Below are 14,022 nucleotides of genomic sequence, written 5' to 3'. Positions count from 1 at the left end.
AATTGAAATATTTGTTGTGGTGCCCACAGATGATAGAGGTGCCGCACAACACGATTCTTCCAGCAGCCGTGGACTGGATGGGAGCAGCTTCGAGTATCATAATGGCAAAGGCTCGGACAGACGCTCGCACAAAGATGCTTCAGAAGAGGAAGATGAAAAAAAGGAGAGGGCAAAGCATGAAGAAGGCTACAGTGGTGACAACGAACGTGAAGACGAACGCCGACCCTTTGAACGAGTTGAGACTGAAGATGACGATGAGGATGAGGATGATGATGAGGACGAAGAGGGGGATGAAGAGGAAGACGACGAGGAGGAGGAGGGGGCCAAGGAGAAGGAGCAGCAGTATGAGAATGAGGAGAAGGAGAAGAAGAAGATAAAGATGAATGTGAGGATGAAGAAGGAGAAGGAGGGAGAGGAAGACAAGATAGAAGAAGTTGAGATGGAAGTTGAAGAGGATTCCCAGCCTGGAATTATTGAACCGCATGTAATTACAATCTCTTTCTCACACATCTTTGCTCAAACATCTCTCTCTCTCTTTCTCTCTCTCTCTCTCTCTCTCTCTCTCTCTCTCTCTCTCTCTGTGTGTGTGTGTGTGTGTGTGTGTGTGTGTGTGTGTGTGTGTGTGAGAGAGAGAGAGAGAGAGAGAGAGAGAGCTGATCAGTATGTGCAGTATGTAGATATGGTCAGCTTAAACAAATACTGCTGATTGCTCGTTTTATGTGATGCCCGGTGTCAGTGGGAAACATCAGTTTGTTGCTCTTTACAATCAAATTTTTTATAAAGCAGCCATACTGACTCGACAGATTTGACCCAAATTAATCTAGAGCATTATTAGATTTAAACGGGCTGTCACAGATTTCAGATAAATGACAATACACGCAACTGAGACTGCAAAAGACCTTATCATAGCATTAGAAATAATACATGAGGGTAAATCAGGAAATTTAACAGAATATTATATTGATAAGAACTGAACTGAGAGTCACACGTTATACAAATACTAACAAAGAGATAGATGGGCTGGCCAGTACTTACCTCAGCTCAGTACAGCCGATAGATACACATAAAACAGAACTGAAAATTTACATTCCTAGCTTTCGGAACTTTGTTCCTTCATCAGGGAGGAGAGAGGGGAAAAAAGGGAAGAAGGGAAAGTGGATTCAGTTACTCACAACCCAGGTTATGAAGCAACAGGAAAGGTAAACAGGGAGGGTAGCAAGGATGGAGGCATGGTTGTCAGAGGGAAGCCTTATATATAAAACACTGAAGAAGAGAAAGTGTTAAGATGACAGACGTAAGTGATAGCTAACAAAAGGGACAAAACAATGAAGGATGTGGACCATATAGGTGATCTAAATGATTAATGGAAAATCTCATATAAGATGTGAAACAAATACTAACAAAGAGATAGATGGACTGGCCAGTACTTACCTCAGCTCAGTACAGCCGATAGATACACATAAAACAGAACTGAAAATTTACATTCCTAGCTTTCGGAACTTTGTTCCTTCATCAGGGAGGAGAGAGGGGAAAAAAGGGAAGAAGGGAAAGTGGATTCAGTTACTCACAACCCAGGTTATGAAGCAACAGGGAAAGGTAAACAGGGAGGGTAGCAAGGATGGAGGCATGGTTGTCAGAGGGAAGCTTCCCTCTGACAACCATGCCTCCATCCTTGCTACCCTCCCTGTTTACCTTTCCCTGTTGCTTCATAATCTGGGTTGTGAGTAACTGAATCCACTTTCCCTTCTTCCCTTTTTTCCCCTCTCTCCTCCCTGATGAAGGAACAAAGTTCCGAAAGCTAGGAATGTAAATTTTCAGTTCTGTTTTATGTGTATCTATCGGCTGTACTGAGCTGAGGTAAGTACTGGCCAGCCCATTTATCTCTTTGTTAGTATTTGTTTCACATCTTATATGAGAGTCACACGTTATAGATGTTTGTAAATAGCTAAACTCAGCAACTTCTGCATAATACCAGATTTTTTGGATATGGAACTGTCAAAAAAGTTGACAGTTCCTATTTTCATCCACTAATGTCTTTTGGCATCATATTTGGGGATAATTCCTCGTATAGGAAACTACGTTGTCTAAAAGTGTGTAATATAGATAGTTTGTGTGTCCACTGTAGAACATCTTCTAGGCAGCTCTTGAAGCAGTAGGGCATACTGATAAAAGCATCAAAATATGGTTTATTTACTCACTTACAAAGTTTATTGTCAACAGACAATCACAGTTAAAAAAAAAACAGTAATATTAATAAATATAATGCTAGAAGGAGAACTAATTTACACTATCCATCTCTCAGGCTTAGTGTGACACAGAAAGGAAAACACACACACACACACACACACACACACACACACACACACACACACACACACACACACACACACATCAAGGTCAAGGAAATTTGCGACCTTTCAGAGCCAGTGGCTCCTTCTATCAGAAAGGTGGAAGGGGAAGCAAGAAGGCTGTAGGAAAGAACTGGTGAGGTTTTGGAAGTAGGGGGTGTTTTCGAAAAGTTGCCCAGAGCCCCAGATCAGGGGATACTTATCAGGCAGGATGGGAAGGAGAGACTGAAAGGAGTGAGGTGTTTAGTCATAAAATTATTTGACCTTGCGATGTAAAGAATGCAGTAGAAACTCCAGGTAGGAATATCAACAATGTAAGGAAAGACAGATTGCTATTTATCATAAAGAAGAAATGTCAAGTTTCACACAGGCCACAGCCTTCATCAGTAAAAGAGAGACACCCACCATTCACACACACAAGTAATCACCCCCTGACACACACATGACCACCATTAAGCTCCTTGGAACGGAATGCAACTGGCACGTGGGATGAAAGCAGCAAGGATGTGATACTAGTGAATGAATGGGGAGAGAGATGAACTCTGTCTGGTTGAGTGTGCAGGGAAGTACTGCCAACAAGCACAGTGGTAGGAGGTTGTAGGGCAGGGAGGTGGGGAAAAAGTGAGCAGAAAAGGAGAGGAGCGGAGAAAGACGGGTGGATGCCTCGGCAGAGGGCTGTAAATAAACAGGGTGGGAGATGAGAATGGGGAGGAGATGATAGGACAGAGAGGGTGGAAACTGTTGAGTGAAGGGTGTGGGGCAGTATGTTTCTGTAGGTTGAGACCGGGGTAATTAAAGAAGTGGAAAATATGTCGTAAGGATAACTCCCATATGTGCAGTTCGGAAAAGCTGTCGGTCGAGGGAAGGGCCCAGATGGCTCGGCAGCCATTGAAATCGAGAGTTTTGTGTTCAGCTGCATGTTGTGCCACAGGCTGGTCTATTTTGCTCTTGGCCATCCACCAACAGTAACTGCATTTTGACAACTGTCACCCATTTCACACCCAAAAATCCCCCCATATAGCCTGGCCACCCGGGGGTGGTGTCTCTACAGCACAAAAACTCCCTTGCTCAGTATGCTGAGGGTGTCACCAAGGCCTTCACAGGCAGGTACTATCCCCCAGACCCAGTCAGCAAACAGATCTCTCATGCCATTTCGCTGCACACCCCCAATCCTCCCATCACCCCCAAGAACCAGCCACAAAGTAATATCCCATCCATGACCCAGTATCACCACAGACTGGAACAACTGTACCACTTCGCCAGGGCTTCTGTTACCTATCATCGTGTCCTGAAATGAGGAACATCCTACTCGGATGCTTCCCACCCCACGTAAAGAGGTATTCCATTGCCAACCCAACCTCCACAACATCCTATTCGATCCCTATGCCACTCACAATCCCAGCCCCTTGCCACAAGGATCATATCCCTGTGGAAGACCCAAGTGCAAAACCTGCCCAGTCCACCCAGCCAGCACTTCCTATTACAGTCCTGTCGCAGTTTTATCCCACCCCATCAGGGGCCAGGCCACATGTGAAAGCGTCCATGTCATTTACCAGATCTGCTACTATCATTGCATCAGCTGTCAACCAAGATGAATGGCCACTGGCAAAATGTGGCCAAGAGCAAAGTAGACATTCATGTGGCACAACATGCAGCTGAACACAACACACGTGATTTCACTGGCTGCTTCACTGCCTGAGCCATCTGGATCCGTCCCTCGACCAACAGCTGTTCTGAATTGTGCAGATGGGAGTTATCCTTACAACACATTCTCCTGGCCTGAATCTATGGTAACATACTTCCCCCCACCCTCCACCCCACAATTTCTACCCTCTCTGTCTGATCATCTCCTCCTCATTCTCATTTCCCATCCTGTTTATTTGCAGCCCTCTTTCAATACATCCACCCGTCTTTCCCTGCTCCTCTCCTTTTTTGCTCATTTTTTGTGCCTGTCTGCAACTTGACATGTCTTATTTACGGTAAGCAGCTGCCACGGAGGGCGTGGGGGGAGGGGTCGAGAGAGAGAGAGAGAGAGAGAGAGAGAGAGAGAGAGAGAGAGATAAGGAGGGTGGAAGTCACTCAAAAAATCATGTAAATGCTGAAAATGTAGTCATACTATTGTTGCTGAGAAAGTGTGCAATAATTGCAAAACTGACTCATTCCACATCATACTGAAAGATTGCAACAATTATCCATGGAACATGCAAATAACTAACTGTTTTTAATGAGACAGCAAAATGTGAAGACGAATTATTACTTCGGCAACATATGGTCACTACTGCCGCACAGTGGTAGCAGACCGACATTGTAGGTTGGCACGGGAGACAGAGCGAGCCAGAAAAGGAAGATGTGGTGAACAAATGCTGGGTGTTGGAGTTGGTTGTGTGGTTAAATGCCAAAGCACAGCAAAATATAGTAGATGTTAGTGTTGAGGAGTATGGAAACTGAAACACTTAGCAGTTCTGTGAAATTGTCTCAAAGGCGATAACTATAGGGAGCTGTGTCGGTATTGTTAATGTACGATTTGCTCCTGGTCAGTCTTTAATGCAGTCCATAAAAACAGTAGATTTTGAAAGATTGGTAAACATTTCTTTGCCTTGTCTTCCGTGCCTGCCTCAGCCCTTTTCACCTTGTATGCTTCCCTCATCCCACAGTCTGCCGTGCGGCAGTGATGATCGGTTACTGCTGGACTACTGGGTATTTTTCGTGTCAGGCTGTCTCTCTGTCATTAAACTGAATGCCACTCTAGACTAATTTGGGAGTACTCTGACGAAATGACACATAAAATTGCACTTTAAAAAAACACTTTGTACTTGATGAGAAGAAAATGGACTTCTCCATTGAATCTGCACATTTTGTAGAATGCGTGAAGACCGATGTCTGTCTTAGCTGACTCTTGTGTGTTTCAGTACTGCACAGTTTCAGCTGTGAAGCCATTTTCAAGGTTTTATTGAACAGACATATTTTGGTTGACAGTCAGAAGTTGTGTTGGCCATACGTTGTTAAAATGTAGTTCGGTGGCACGTTCTAAAAGTAATCAACATGACATATTAAGCGTTCCTCAAATAACTTGATGTTACATACCATTTGCAAGTATAAAACATCTACTGGAGGAATTACTCCTGGGGGGGAGGGGGGGGGGGGGCATGAAATTTTTTGAGGGGTAAAAACCAAAAGTGTCTAATTAGGTTTCAGTCATGGAACTAAATTATTTTTTAAAGGGTCATTATTAATTTTATAAGGCTCTAATATTGACTCTACATCTGATCAATATTTACTTATTTCTCAACTGCTTGCATTAATACGTAACATTGTAGTGTGGAGCTACAGGTTCCTACACATAGTCCACTCACTACAAACGTGCTTTGTGAAATACATCAGTGGTGGTAAAAATGAGACACCGAGTGAGGTGGTGCAGTGGTTAGCACACTGGACTCGGATTCGGGAGGACGACAGTTCAATCCCGCATCCAGCCATCCTGATTTAGGTTTTCCGTGATTTCCCTAGATCGCTCCAGGCAAATGCCGGGATGGTTCCTTTGAAAGGGGCCGGCCGACTTTCTTCCCTAATACGATGAGACCGATGACCTCGCTGTTTGGTCTCTTAAAAAAAAAAAAAAAAAAAAGGTACATATACTTAGCAAATGCGAAATATCTTATGAAGATCATCATCATCCCTAATTATTATCAGAGTGGCCAAACACAAAGCATTAAGAGCCAGAAGTTTTCCAGTTTCTGTCAGTTCATAAGTAAGGAGTGGAGCTGTCAAGTGATGTACAAATAATAATAATAGCTAGTTCATTATAAATGGGTGTTGCCGGTGAAGTAAATGCTGCTAGGGTGAGTGGTGGTGCTGGAGAAGCACGACCTGTAACAGATGTCTACCCTCACTGGGGATAGTTAGCTCTCTTACCAGAGAAGCAGTGCTAGGAAGCTCTCACAGAGCACTGTGGATTGCTTCCCCCGCTCCTCTCTCTCTCTCTCTCTCTCTCTCTCTCTCTCTCTCTCTCTCTCTCTCACACACACACACACACACACACACACACACACACAATGATACAGAATCCAAGATTTATTTAGAGCTGTGAAAGTAGATTTTGACTACCAATGAAAATAAAGGCAAGTAACTGGGAAGTCCAAGCTGGAATAGCAATATTGTTGTTAAAACACGTAACTGTATAGAGTTGAAGCATGATTTTTTAAATTTTTTTATTTGTGTGTGTGTGTGTGTGCGTGTGCGTGTGCGTGTGCGTGTGCGTGTGTGTGCCCTGACTGAGAACAACTCAGATGTAAAAAATGTTGTTTGACGCAAAGAGTACCAATTGTCTGATTGACTCATTAGTTTGTGGGTTAACAATACACACACAAAAACCAAATATAAATTTTCTTTCATCATTTTAAAAATAAATGTTTGAAGAAAATTCTTTTTCATTCTGAAGTTTAGTTAGGTGCTAAAGTTGGTGGTGATAATGGGGAGGGTGGAGACTAGCTAATATCTGATTGAAGTCAGGGATAATGGGGTAAGAAAGGCTGCAAACCACTGGTTTAGTTTGTTAAGCTCTACATGTATATAGATACCCCACAACCCACCATACACCATGTGGTGGAGAGGACACCGTACCACTACTAGCCATTTGCTTTCTTGTTCCAGAGCGACAGAAAAATGACTGTCTTTATGCCTCCAAATGAGCCCTAATTTCTCATATCTTATCTTCGTGTCCTCTTAGGCTTTCTCTTTTGAGTTCCTGAAGTATGTCCATAAAACTTGCATGTTGTTTGAACCTACCAGTAACAAATCAGCAGCCCGCCTCCAACCAGACCCATTTAGTCAGGTGTGTTTTTTTTAATTGTTGCAGGAACCAAGTGACAGCACATCTGCTGAAGATGCCGACGTGGAAGACAGGTCGCTGACATCTGGCAGCCACTCCCACAAGACTGACAGCATTCTACACACTCCAGTTAATGGGTCCCATACTCAGGATGACGAAGAATCCCTGCCTTCCCATTATATACAGAATGTAAACCTAAATGATTCAATTTCTGGAGCTTTGGACAAAGTGATGCAAAATGAGGCAGTGACTGAGAAATCAAGTAGTGTGAATGCAGCCTTAATTGGTCCACAGCCACTGTCTCAGTTCATGCAGGAGGAAAACAGTCAAGGGGAACCTTCAGATAGTACAAAACTCGCGTCAGAGTATGAAGAATTCATGAAGGCTGTCAGTTTCGAAGCCACTGGGGATGACACCACGCAAGGTGATGAGCAGATGGAAATTGATGGTGGTACCCCGGTGCAGGACAGTCCCCAAAAAAAGGAATCTGATAGCCCCAAAAAAATTCAGCCAGAGTCTGACAGTCCCATAAAAATTCGGCTGGAGCCTGGGAGTACCAAAAAAATACAGCTGTGTCCTGACAGTCCTGAAAAAATTCAGCCAGTTGCTGCCAGTCCAGAAAAAATTCGCCCTTATCCTGACAGTCCTGATAAAATTCGGCCAATTAATGACAGTCCCGAAAAAATTCGACCAGAGCCTGACAGTCCTAAAACAGTTCGTCTGGTTCCTGACAGCTCTGAAAAAAATCGCCCAGATCCTGGCAGTCCCAAAAAAATTTGCCCTGTTCCAGACAACCCTGAAAAAATTTGCCCGGATCCTGAAAGTTTTGGAAAAATTCAGATGGATCCTGATAGCCCCAAAAAAATTCATCCAGATCCTGGTACTACAAACAAAATTAGCAATAGATCTGACACTCTCAATGAAGCTCCTCGTGTTGAAATGGAAGACACAACTTGGTCTCATAGTTCTTCAGAGAAGGAGAAACAGCAAAGCAGCAGAAATAATGATTCAGAATGTAACAGAAATGACAAAGTCACAGAGGGAAACGAGCTGATGAAAGATAATGGTGAGTCGAGTGTGAAACAGCCTGTAACGGTGAATCTTGGTCCTAAATTGAGTGTACCAGAGTCGGTCAGTGCTTTCTTAGCTGTTGCTGAAAGTGCATGCAGTGATCTGTCGGTAAAGCAGAACAATTCTCGCAGCAGTAGTTCTTCCAGTAGTTCGGAAAGCTCTTCATCTTCAGATTCAGACGAAAAGCACCATCGCAAGAGCAGGCACTCGAAGAAGGCTTCCAAGAAGAAGAAAAAGAAGAAGAAACACAAGAAGAAGAAACGACACCACTCACATAAAAAGTCAAAAAGCAGGCAGAAGAAACGGTCAGCTACGAGTTCGTCCTCTTCTTCGGATAGCAGCACTTCGTCAGACGATGAAAGCTCTTCGGAATCCAGTGAGGCCAAGGAAAAGGTGTCTGCACGCAGCAGGAAGAAACGGAAGGGACACGCACAGCAGGTCGAGGCTGGCAGCGAAGGCGAGGACACAGGTGATGAAAGATCTCCATCCCGCACGCGGAAGGATAAGGGGCAGAAGTCGACACGCTCCAGGTCTAAGGCAAAAAAAGCAAAGGACAAGTCACATGGGAAGCGCCATAAAGAAAAGAAGAAGAAATTGAAAAAGAGGAAGAAAAAGAAGAAGAAGAAGCAGCAACGGAGTCATAGTAAAAAGCACAGTTCGAGCGATTCGGATGATGGTGTTGCCGCACTGTTGCTTCCGGAGCTTCCTGTAACTGCTGGAGGTGTGACTGAGCCCACTGGTGGAAAGACTAATGAGGTGCTGGGATTTGTTCCAGAGTTGGCTGTTAACTCCCACCTTCCTTCGAAAGCAGCTGAAACAGGTAATATACAAATGGTTCAGTAATCAGGTTCCTACTGTGAGGCATTCTAGTTATACTTTTCTTTATAAAATTGTTTATTTTACTTTAAAAAAACTACAGATATTTTTTAACAACTTAATGGCGTTAGATGTGTAATTGTTGTCAACTTATGAATGCTTTCAGGAAAGCAACTTATTTTGGTTATAAATGATATAAATAACATGGTGACCTTTGAGGAGTTTGTCGACATAAAAATGACACATTGTTCCCAAAATTATTTTCCTGTTCCAGTGCTTCTAGAGAAATTTTGGGACACGCCAGAGAGCCCATAATTTAATGGGTCTTTTTTACTCTTAATTTGCCTCTTCTAATATAAATTTAATGTTATTTTCCACATTGTGGGCCCTCACTCTCTCTGTGGCTATCATTTACATAGACTGCTGTGCCAGTTCGTGTGGGGTGTGTAATGTTCCCACAATTATGGAAGCAGTCTTTCTTCTTTCTTGGTGATATTTGATAGTACAGGTGTTGTGGATGCAGGTACATATGTGGCTAATGGCGGAGTGATCATTTGAGAACTGATTTAACAATCATCTTGTTTATTTCAATCTTTCTCATCGTAAATTATAAAAAAAGTCAAGTCTGTTTCATTGTCCTCTGTCAGAAGTAAGATTTGATTATAACATAAAAAAGAGGGTGCCATGTGACTGGGCAAAAATTTCACTCATGGCCTACTGTAAGAAGAAATCTGTATTACTAAGTGACCATGAACCATTTCCAGATTGACTATCTAACAGCTTCCAGGGGCAATATTTCACCTTTTTTTATGTTTGAATCTTTTTCCATCTGAGAAACAGTTGAAAAACATATCATCATATCTCAAAAACTTAAAAACTCACTGAAATACTTTTTCCACTGATCATCAAAATTCCTTGCTCAGCAACAGGGCTTTCCAAAGTTGCATACATTATGAATTTAAAAATTTAAAATGCTGTTAGGTTAAAAGTTTCACGTAATAAGACAGGTATTACAGTTACAAACTGTGTGTTTCTCTCGAGGCAAAGTGATTCACAACAAGCAAATGCTCACAGTACATTCCTCCAGTATTTGAGAATGAGAGCACTTAGCAATTTCTAACAGACTCTACATGTAATTTCAAACATTTCGAAACTTTCTCACTGCCACTCCCACTACCCACACACGCAAAATGATGAAAGGAAATTTTTTTTATCATTTACTACATCTCTGCTGTTCATGAAGTAAAATGGCAGCCACTTACCATTAACTCTATTTGCAACACACTTTGTGCATGGCAAAGGGTACCTCCCATCATATCAGTTATTAGGTTTTATTCCTATTCCATTCACTTATGGACAATGGGAAGAATGATTGTATGGAAGCCTCTGTGCATGCTGTAATTATTCTCGTGGTGTCTTCACGATCTGTATGTGTGCTGTGTGTAGGGGATTTTAGTATATTCCTAGAATTGTCATTTAAAGCCAGGTCTTGAAACTTTGTTAGTAGACTTTCTCAGGATAGTTTACATCTATCTTCAAGAGTCTGCCAGTTTAGTTTCTTCAGCATAACTGTAACACTGTCCCACAAGTCAGACAAACTTGTATTCATTCAAGCTGCCCTTCTCTGTATACATTCAATATCCCCCATTAGTCCTATTTGGTACAGGTCCTTCACACCTGAGCAACATTCTAGAATGTGTTACGTGAGTTATTTATAAGCAATCTCCTTATTGCACTTCCCCAGTATTCTACCAGTAAACCGAAGTATACCACTTGCTTTATCCACAGCTGAGTCTCTGTGACCATTACGTTTCATGTCCGTGCAAAGTGTTGCTCCCAGGTATTTGTATAAGTTGCCTGGTTTCAGCTGTGACTCATCGATATTGTAGTCATCGGATACTGACTCTGTGTGTGTGTGTGTGTGTGTGTGTGTGTGTGTGTGTGTGTGTGTGTGTGTGGAGTGCACAATTTTATATTTCTAAACATTTAAAGCAAGCTGCCAATCTTTGCACCACTTTGAAATCTTATGAAGATCTGACTGAATAGTTATGCAGCTTCTTTCAGATGGAACTTCATTGTAGATTACTACATCATCTGAGGCTACTATTAATCTTGTCCACAAGGTTATTAATATATGAGATCAACAGCAAAGATCCCAACACACTTCCCTGGGGTACACCCAAAATTACTTCTACATCTGATAATGACTCTCCATCCAGGTTAACATCCTGTGTCCTCCCTACCAAGAAGTCCTGAATCCAGCCACAAATTTCATTTGATATCCCAGATGATTGAACTTTTGACAATAAGCGTACATGTGGTACTCATTGTGGTAATCAAAAAAATTATGCATCTATTTGACTGCCTCGGTCTAAAGCTTTTAGTATGTCATGTGAGAAAAGTATGAATTGGGTTTCACGTGATCGATGTTTTCAGAATCCGTGCTGGTTGGCATGGAGGAGGTCATTCTGTTCAAGATACCTCATTATGTTTAAACTCAAAATATGGTCTAAGATTTACAACAAATCGATGTTAAGGATATGGGAAGGAAGTTTTGTGGATCCTTTCTACTACTCTTCTTGTAGATGAGTGTGACCTTTGCTTTTTTCTGAGAACTTGGTGCGGTTTTTTGTTCGAGGGACATATGATAGATTATAGTTAGAAGAGGGGCTAACTCAGCTGCAGATTCTGTGTAGACTCTAACAGGAGTTCCATTGGGCACTAGAGCTTCATTCAGTGTCAACGATTTCAACTGTTTCTCAAAATTGCTGACACTAATACTGGTTTCACTTATCTTTTCAGTGGTAGAAGCATTAACTTAGGGCTTTTCTCCTGGTTTTTTATCTCATAAATCTTGACAAGACTGTACAGTTTACTGCTCCAATTCTTCAGCTGTATCAGTGACAGTGCTGTACACTTCAGTTTTGAGACAACCTCAGACAGAAAAACCCAAGGATTGATGTCCAATCTCGGAGGTTGAGATACAGGCACTGCTCGGACCATTTTGGCACATTAGATATCATCTTACATCAGCAGTAAAATGTGTCATTGTGCATTTACTACCTTCCTCAACTGTGAGCCATACGTGAAATTCGAGGTCAGTTAGGTGGGGCCTTAAGAAGTTTACTTGTACTAATTAGGAAAATATTTCATATTGAAGCCAGTGGCAGCTCATAACCATACATTTGCAATTTTCTCGGAAATGGCTGGTTTGCAGATTTCTGTACAGTGAAATCTTTTTTCTTCTATTATCGTGTACTTCCACCAAGTGTCGTATTATCATATTTCCACCAATATTAATACAGTCATGTAAGCTGTCTCATAAATTAGTTGAAGGTATGTGTATAAATAAAAATGTATGAAAGATCGTCTTCCCCCCGCCCCCCCCCCCCCTCCCCCCCTGTGTTCTTTATTGTCAAGACAAGGTTTGTGTGAAGGAAAATTTTTGAAAAATCCACCAGTAAAGTTATAAATTGAAATTAGTTGTGAAAGATCATTGAAAGTTTTGCTGTCACTGTTCACATATAAAAAATCAGTTTTACAATTATATTTTTAATATATCAATAGATATGTAATATATGATGGGGAAACTTTGTTACTGAAAATCTCAAAAAAGTTCTTGGCTGGTTTACTTCAAATTTTTACACAGTACTATTCTGTACGTTCAGATGTAAATGGATGTAGAGAGGGGGAGGAGCAGATGGACAGAGGTGGGGGGGGGGGGGGGGGAGATTATGCACAGAGAGATGGGGAAGGAGATGTATGGGAGATGAGGGGGGGGGGGATGAGAAGATGTGTGGAGAGAGGGGGGAGGGCAAGGAATTTAGGATGTATTTACTATTCCCCATACATATTTAGCAATTGCAAAGCATTGTTGGGTGTTCTTGTCCTTTATAAAACAGTGGAAAACCCAGGTTTGATTAACATCATCATAATTAGGATAGATTACTGCTTACCGTATAGTAGGAGCATTGAGTGCCATACAGTTGACTAAAGTTGACTAAGCTAATACATAGAGTTGTTAAAAAGATTTAGAAAAATGCATACACGTTCATACATGCTCGACTCACACACAGAGGGCACTCGTGGCCCCTGACGTCTCTGGGTGTTGAAGCCCAACTGTAAAGCAGCATCTGTGTGAACCCTGTTTTTCAACGTAATCTCCTTTCAATGTGACGGTCATATGCCACCTTATACTGGGAGGGCCAGTACGACTGCATAGAACCACTCCACTGGTCGACGTTGGAGCCAGCATCTTGCTGTATCAGTAACCTCCCCATCATCCATGTGCTCCTTCATGCAATGTGTGTCCTTCATTGGGCCAAACAGACGGAAGTCAGAATGTGCGAGATCCGGGCTGTATGGTGGGCTAGGAAGAAATGTTCAGTGAAGTTTTGTGAGTTCCTCTCAGGTGAATGGTGCGTATATGAATGCCTGTATGTTTTACTAAATCTGACACATGTGAGACCTTGCATTATTGTGGAGAAAGAGAAGTTCATTTGCATTTTTTTGGTGATGAACATGCTGACATTGTTTCTTCATTTTCTTCAGAATAGCATAATACAATTCACAGTTAATCATTGCACTGTGAGGGAGGACATGACGCAGAATAACCACTTCAGAGTCCCTGAGGACCGTCACTATTGCTTTAGAAGACCGTTGCCATTACTTTACTGGGAGAGGGTGCGGCTTTGAACCTTTTCTTCAGAGGAGAGGTGGTGTGGCACCACTCCGTGGATTGCCATTTTGTTTCCAGTTCAGTGTAATGAATCCCTGTTTCCTCACCTGTGATGTTGTTCGACAAAAAATTGTCACAATGAGCCTTGTAACATGCAAGCATTTCTGCACAGGTGGTCTTTCATTGTTCTTTATCGTCTTCCGTTAGGTGGTGAGGACCCCAGCGGGCACTCACCATGAGTACCCTAACTGGTGGAAGAGTGTATCACCACTGCCAACAAA

At 42.3% G+C, this 14,022-nt stretch overlaps 1 protein-coding gene across 1 annotated transcript in view; it reads left to right on the top strand.

The window, feature by feature from the left end:
* Positions 1 to 372: 372 nt before the first annotated feature.
* Positions 373 to 14,022, top strand: part of LOC124719120 (serine-rich adhesin for platelets-like) — a 255,086-nt gene continuing 241,436 nt past the window's right edge. The window contains exons 1-2 of the mRNA XM_047244815.1: positions 373 to 484; positions 7,204 to 9,067. Of these exons, the coding sequence (XP_047100771.1) occupies positions 380 to 484; positions 7,204 to 9,067 (1,969 nt within the window). The 5' untranslated portion in view covers positions 373 to 379. The remainder of the gene's footprint in view (positions 485 to 7,203; positions 9,068 to 14,022) is intronic.

Source organism: Schistocerca piceifrons, chromosome 10 (assembly GCF_021461385.2).
Source record: "Schistocerca piceifrons isolate TAMUIC-IGC-003096 chromosome 10, iqSchPice1.1, whole genome shotgun sequence".
In the NCBI taxonomy this organism is placed as follows: domain Eukaryota; kingdom Metazoa; phylum Arthropoda; class Insecta; order Orthoptera; family Acrididae; genus Schistocerca; species Schistocerca piceifrons.
The sequence above is the reverse complement of the archived record's forward strand: the minus strand, read 5'-3'. Positions and strand labels throughout refer to the sequence as shown.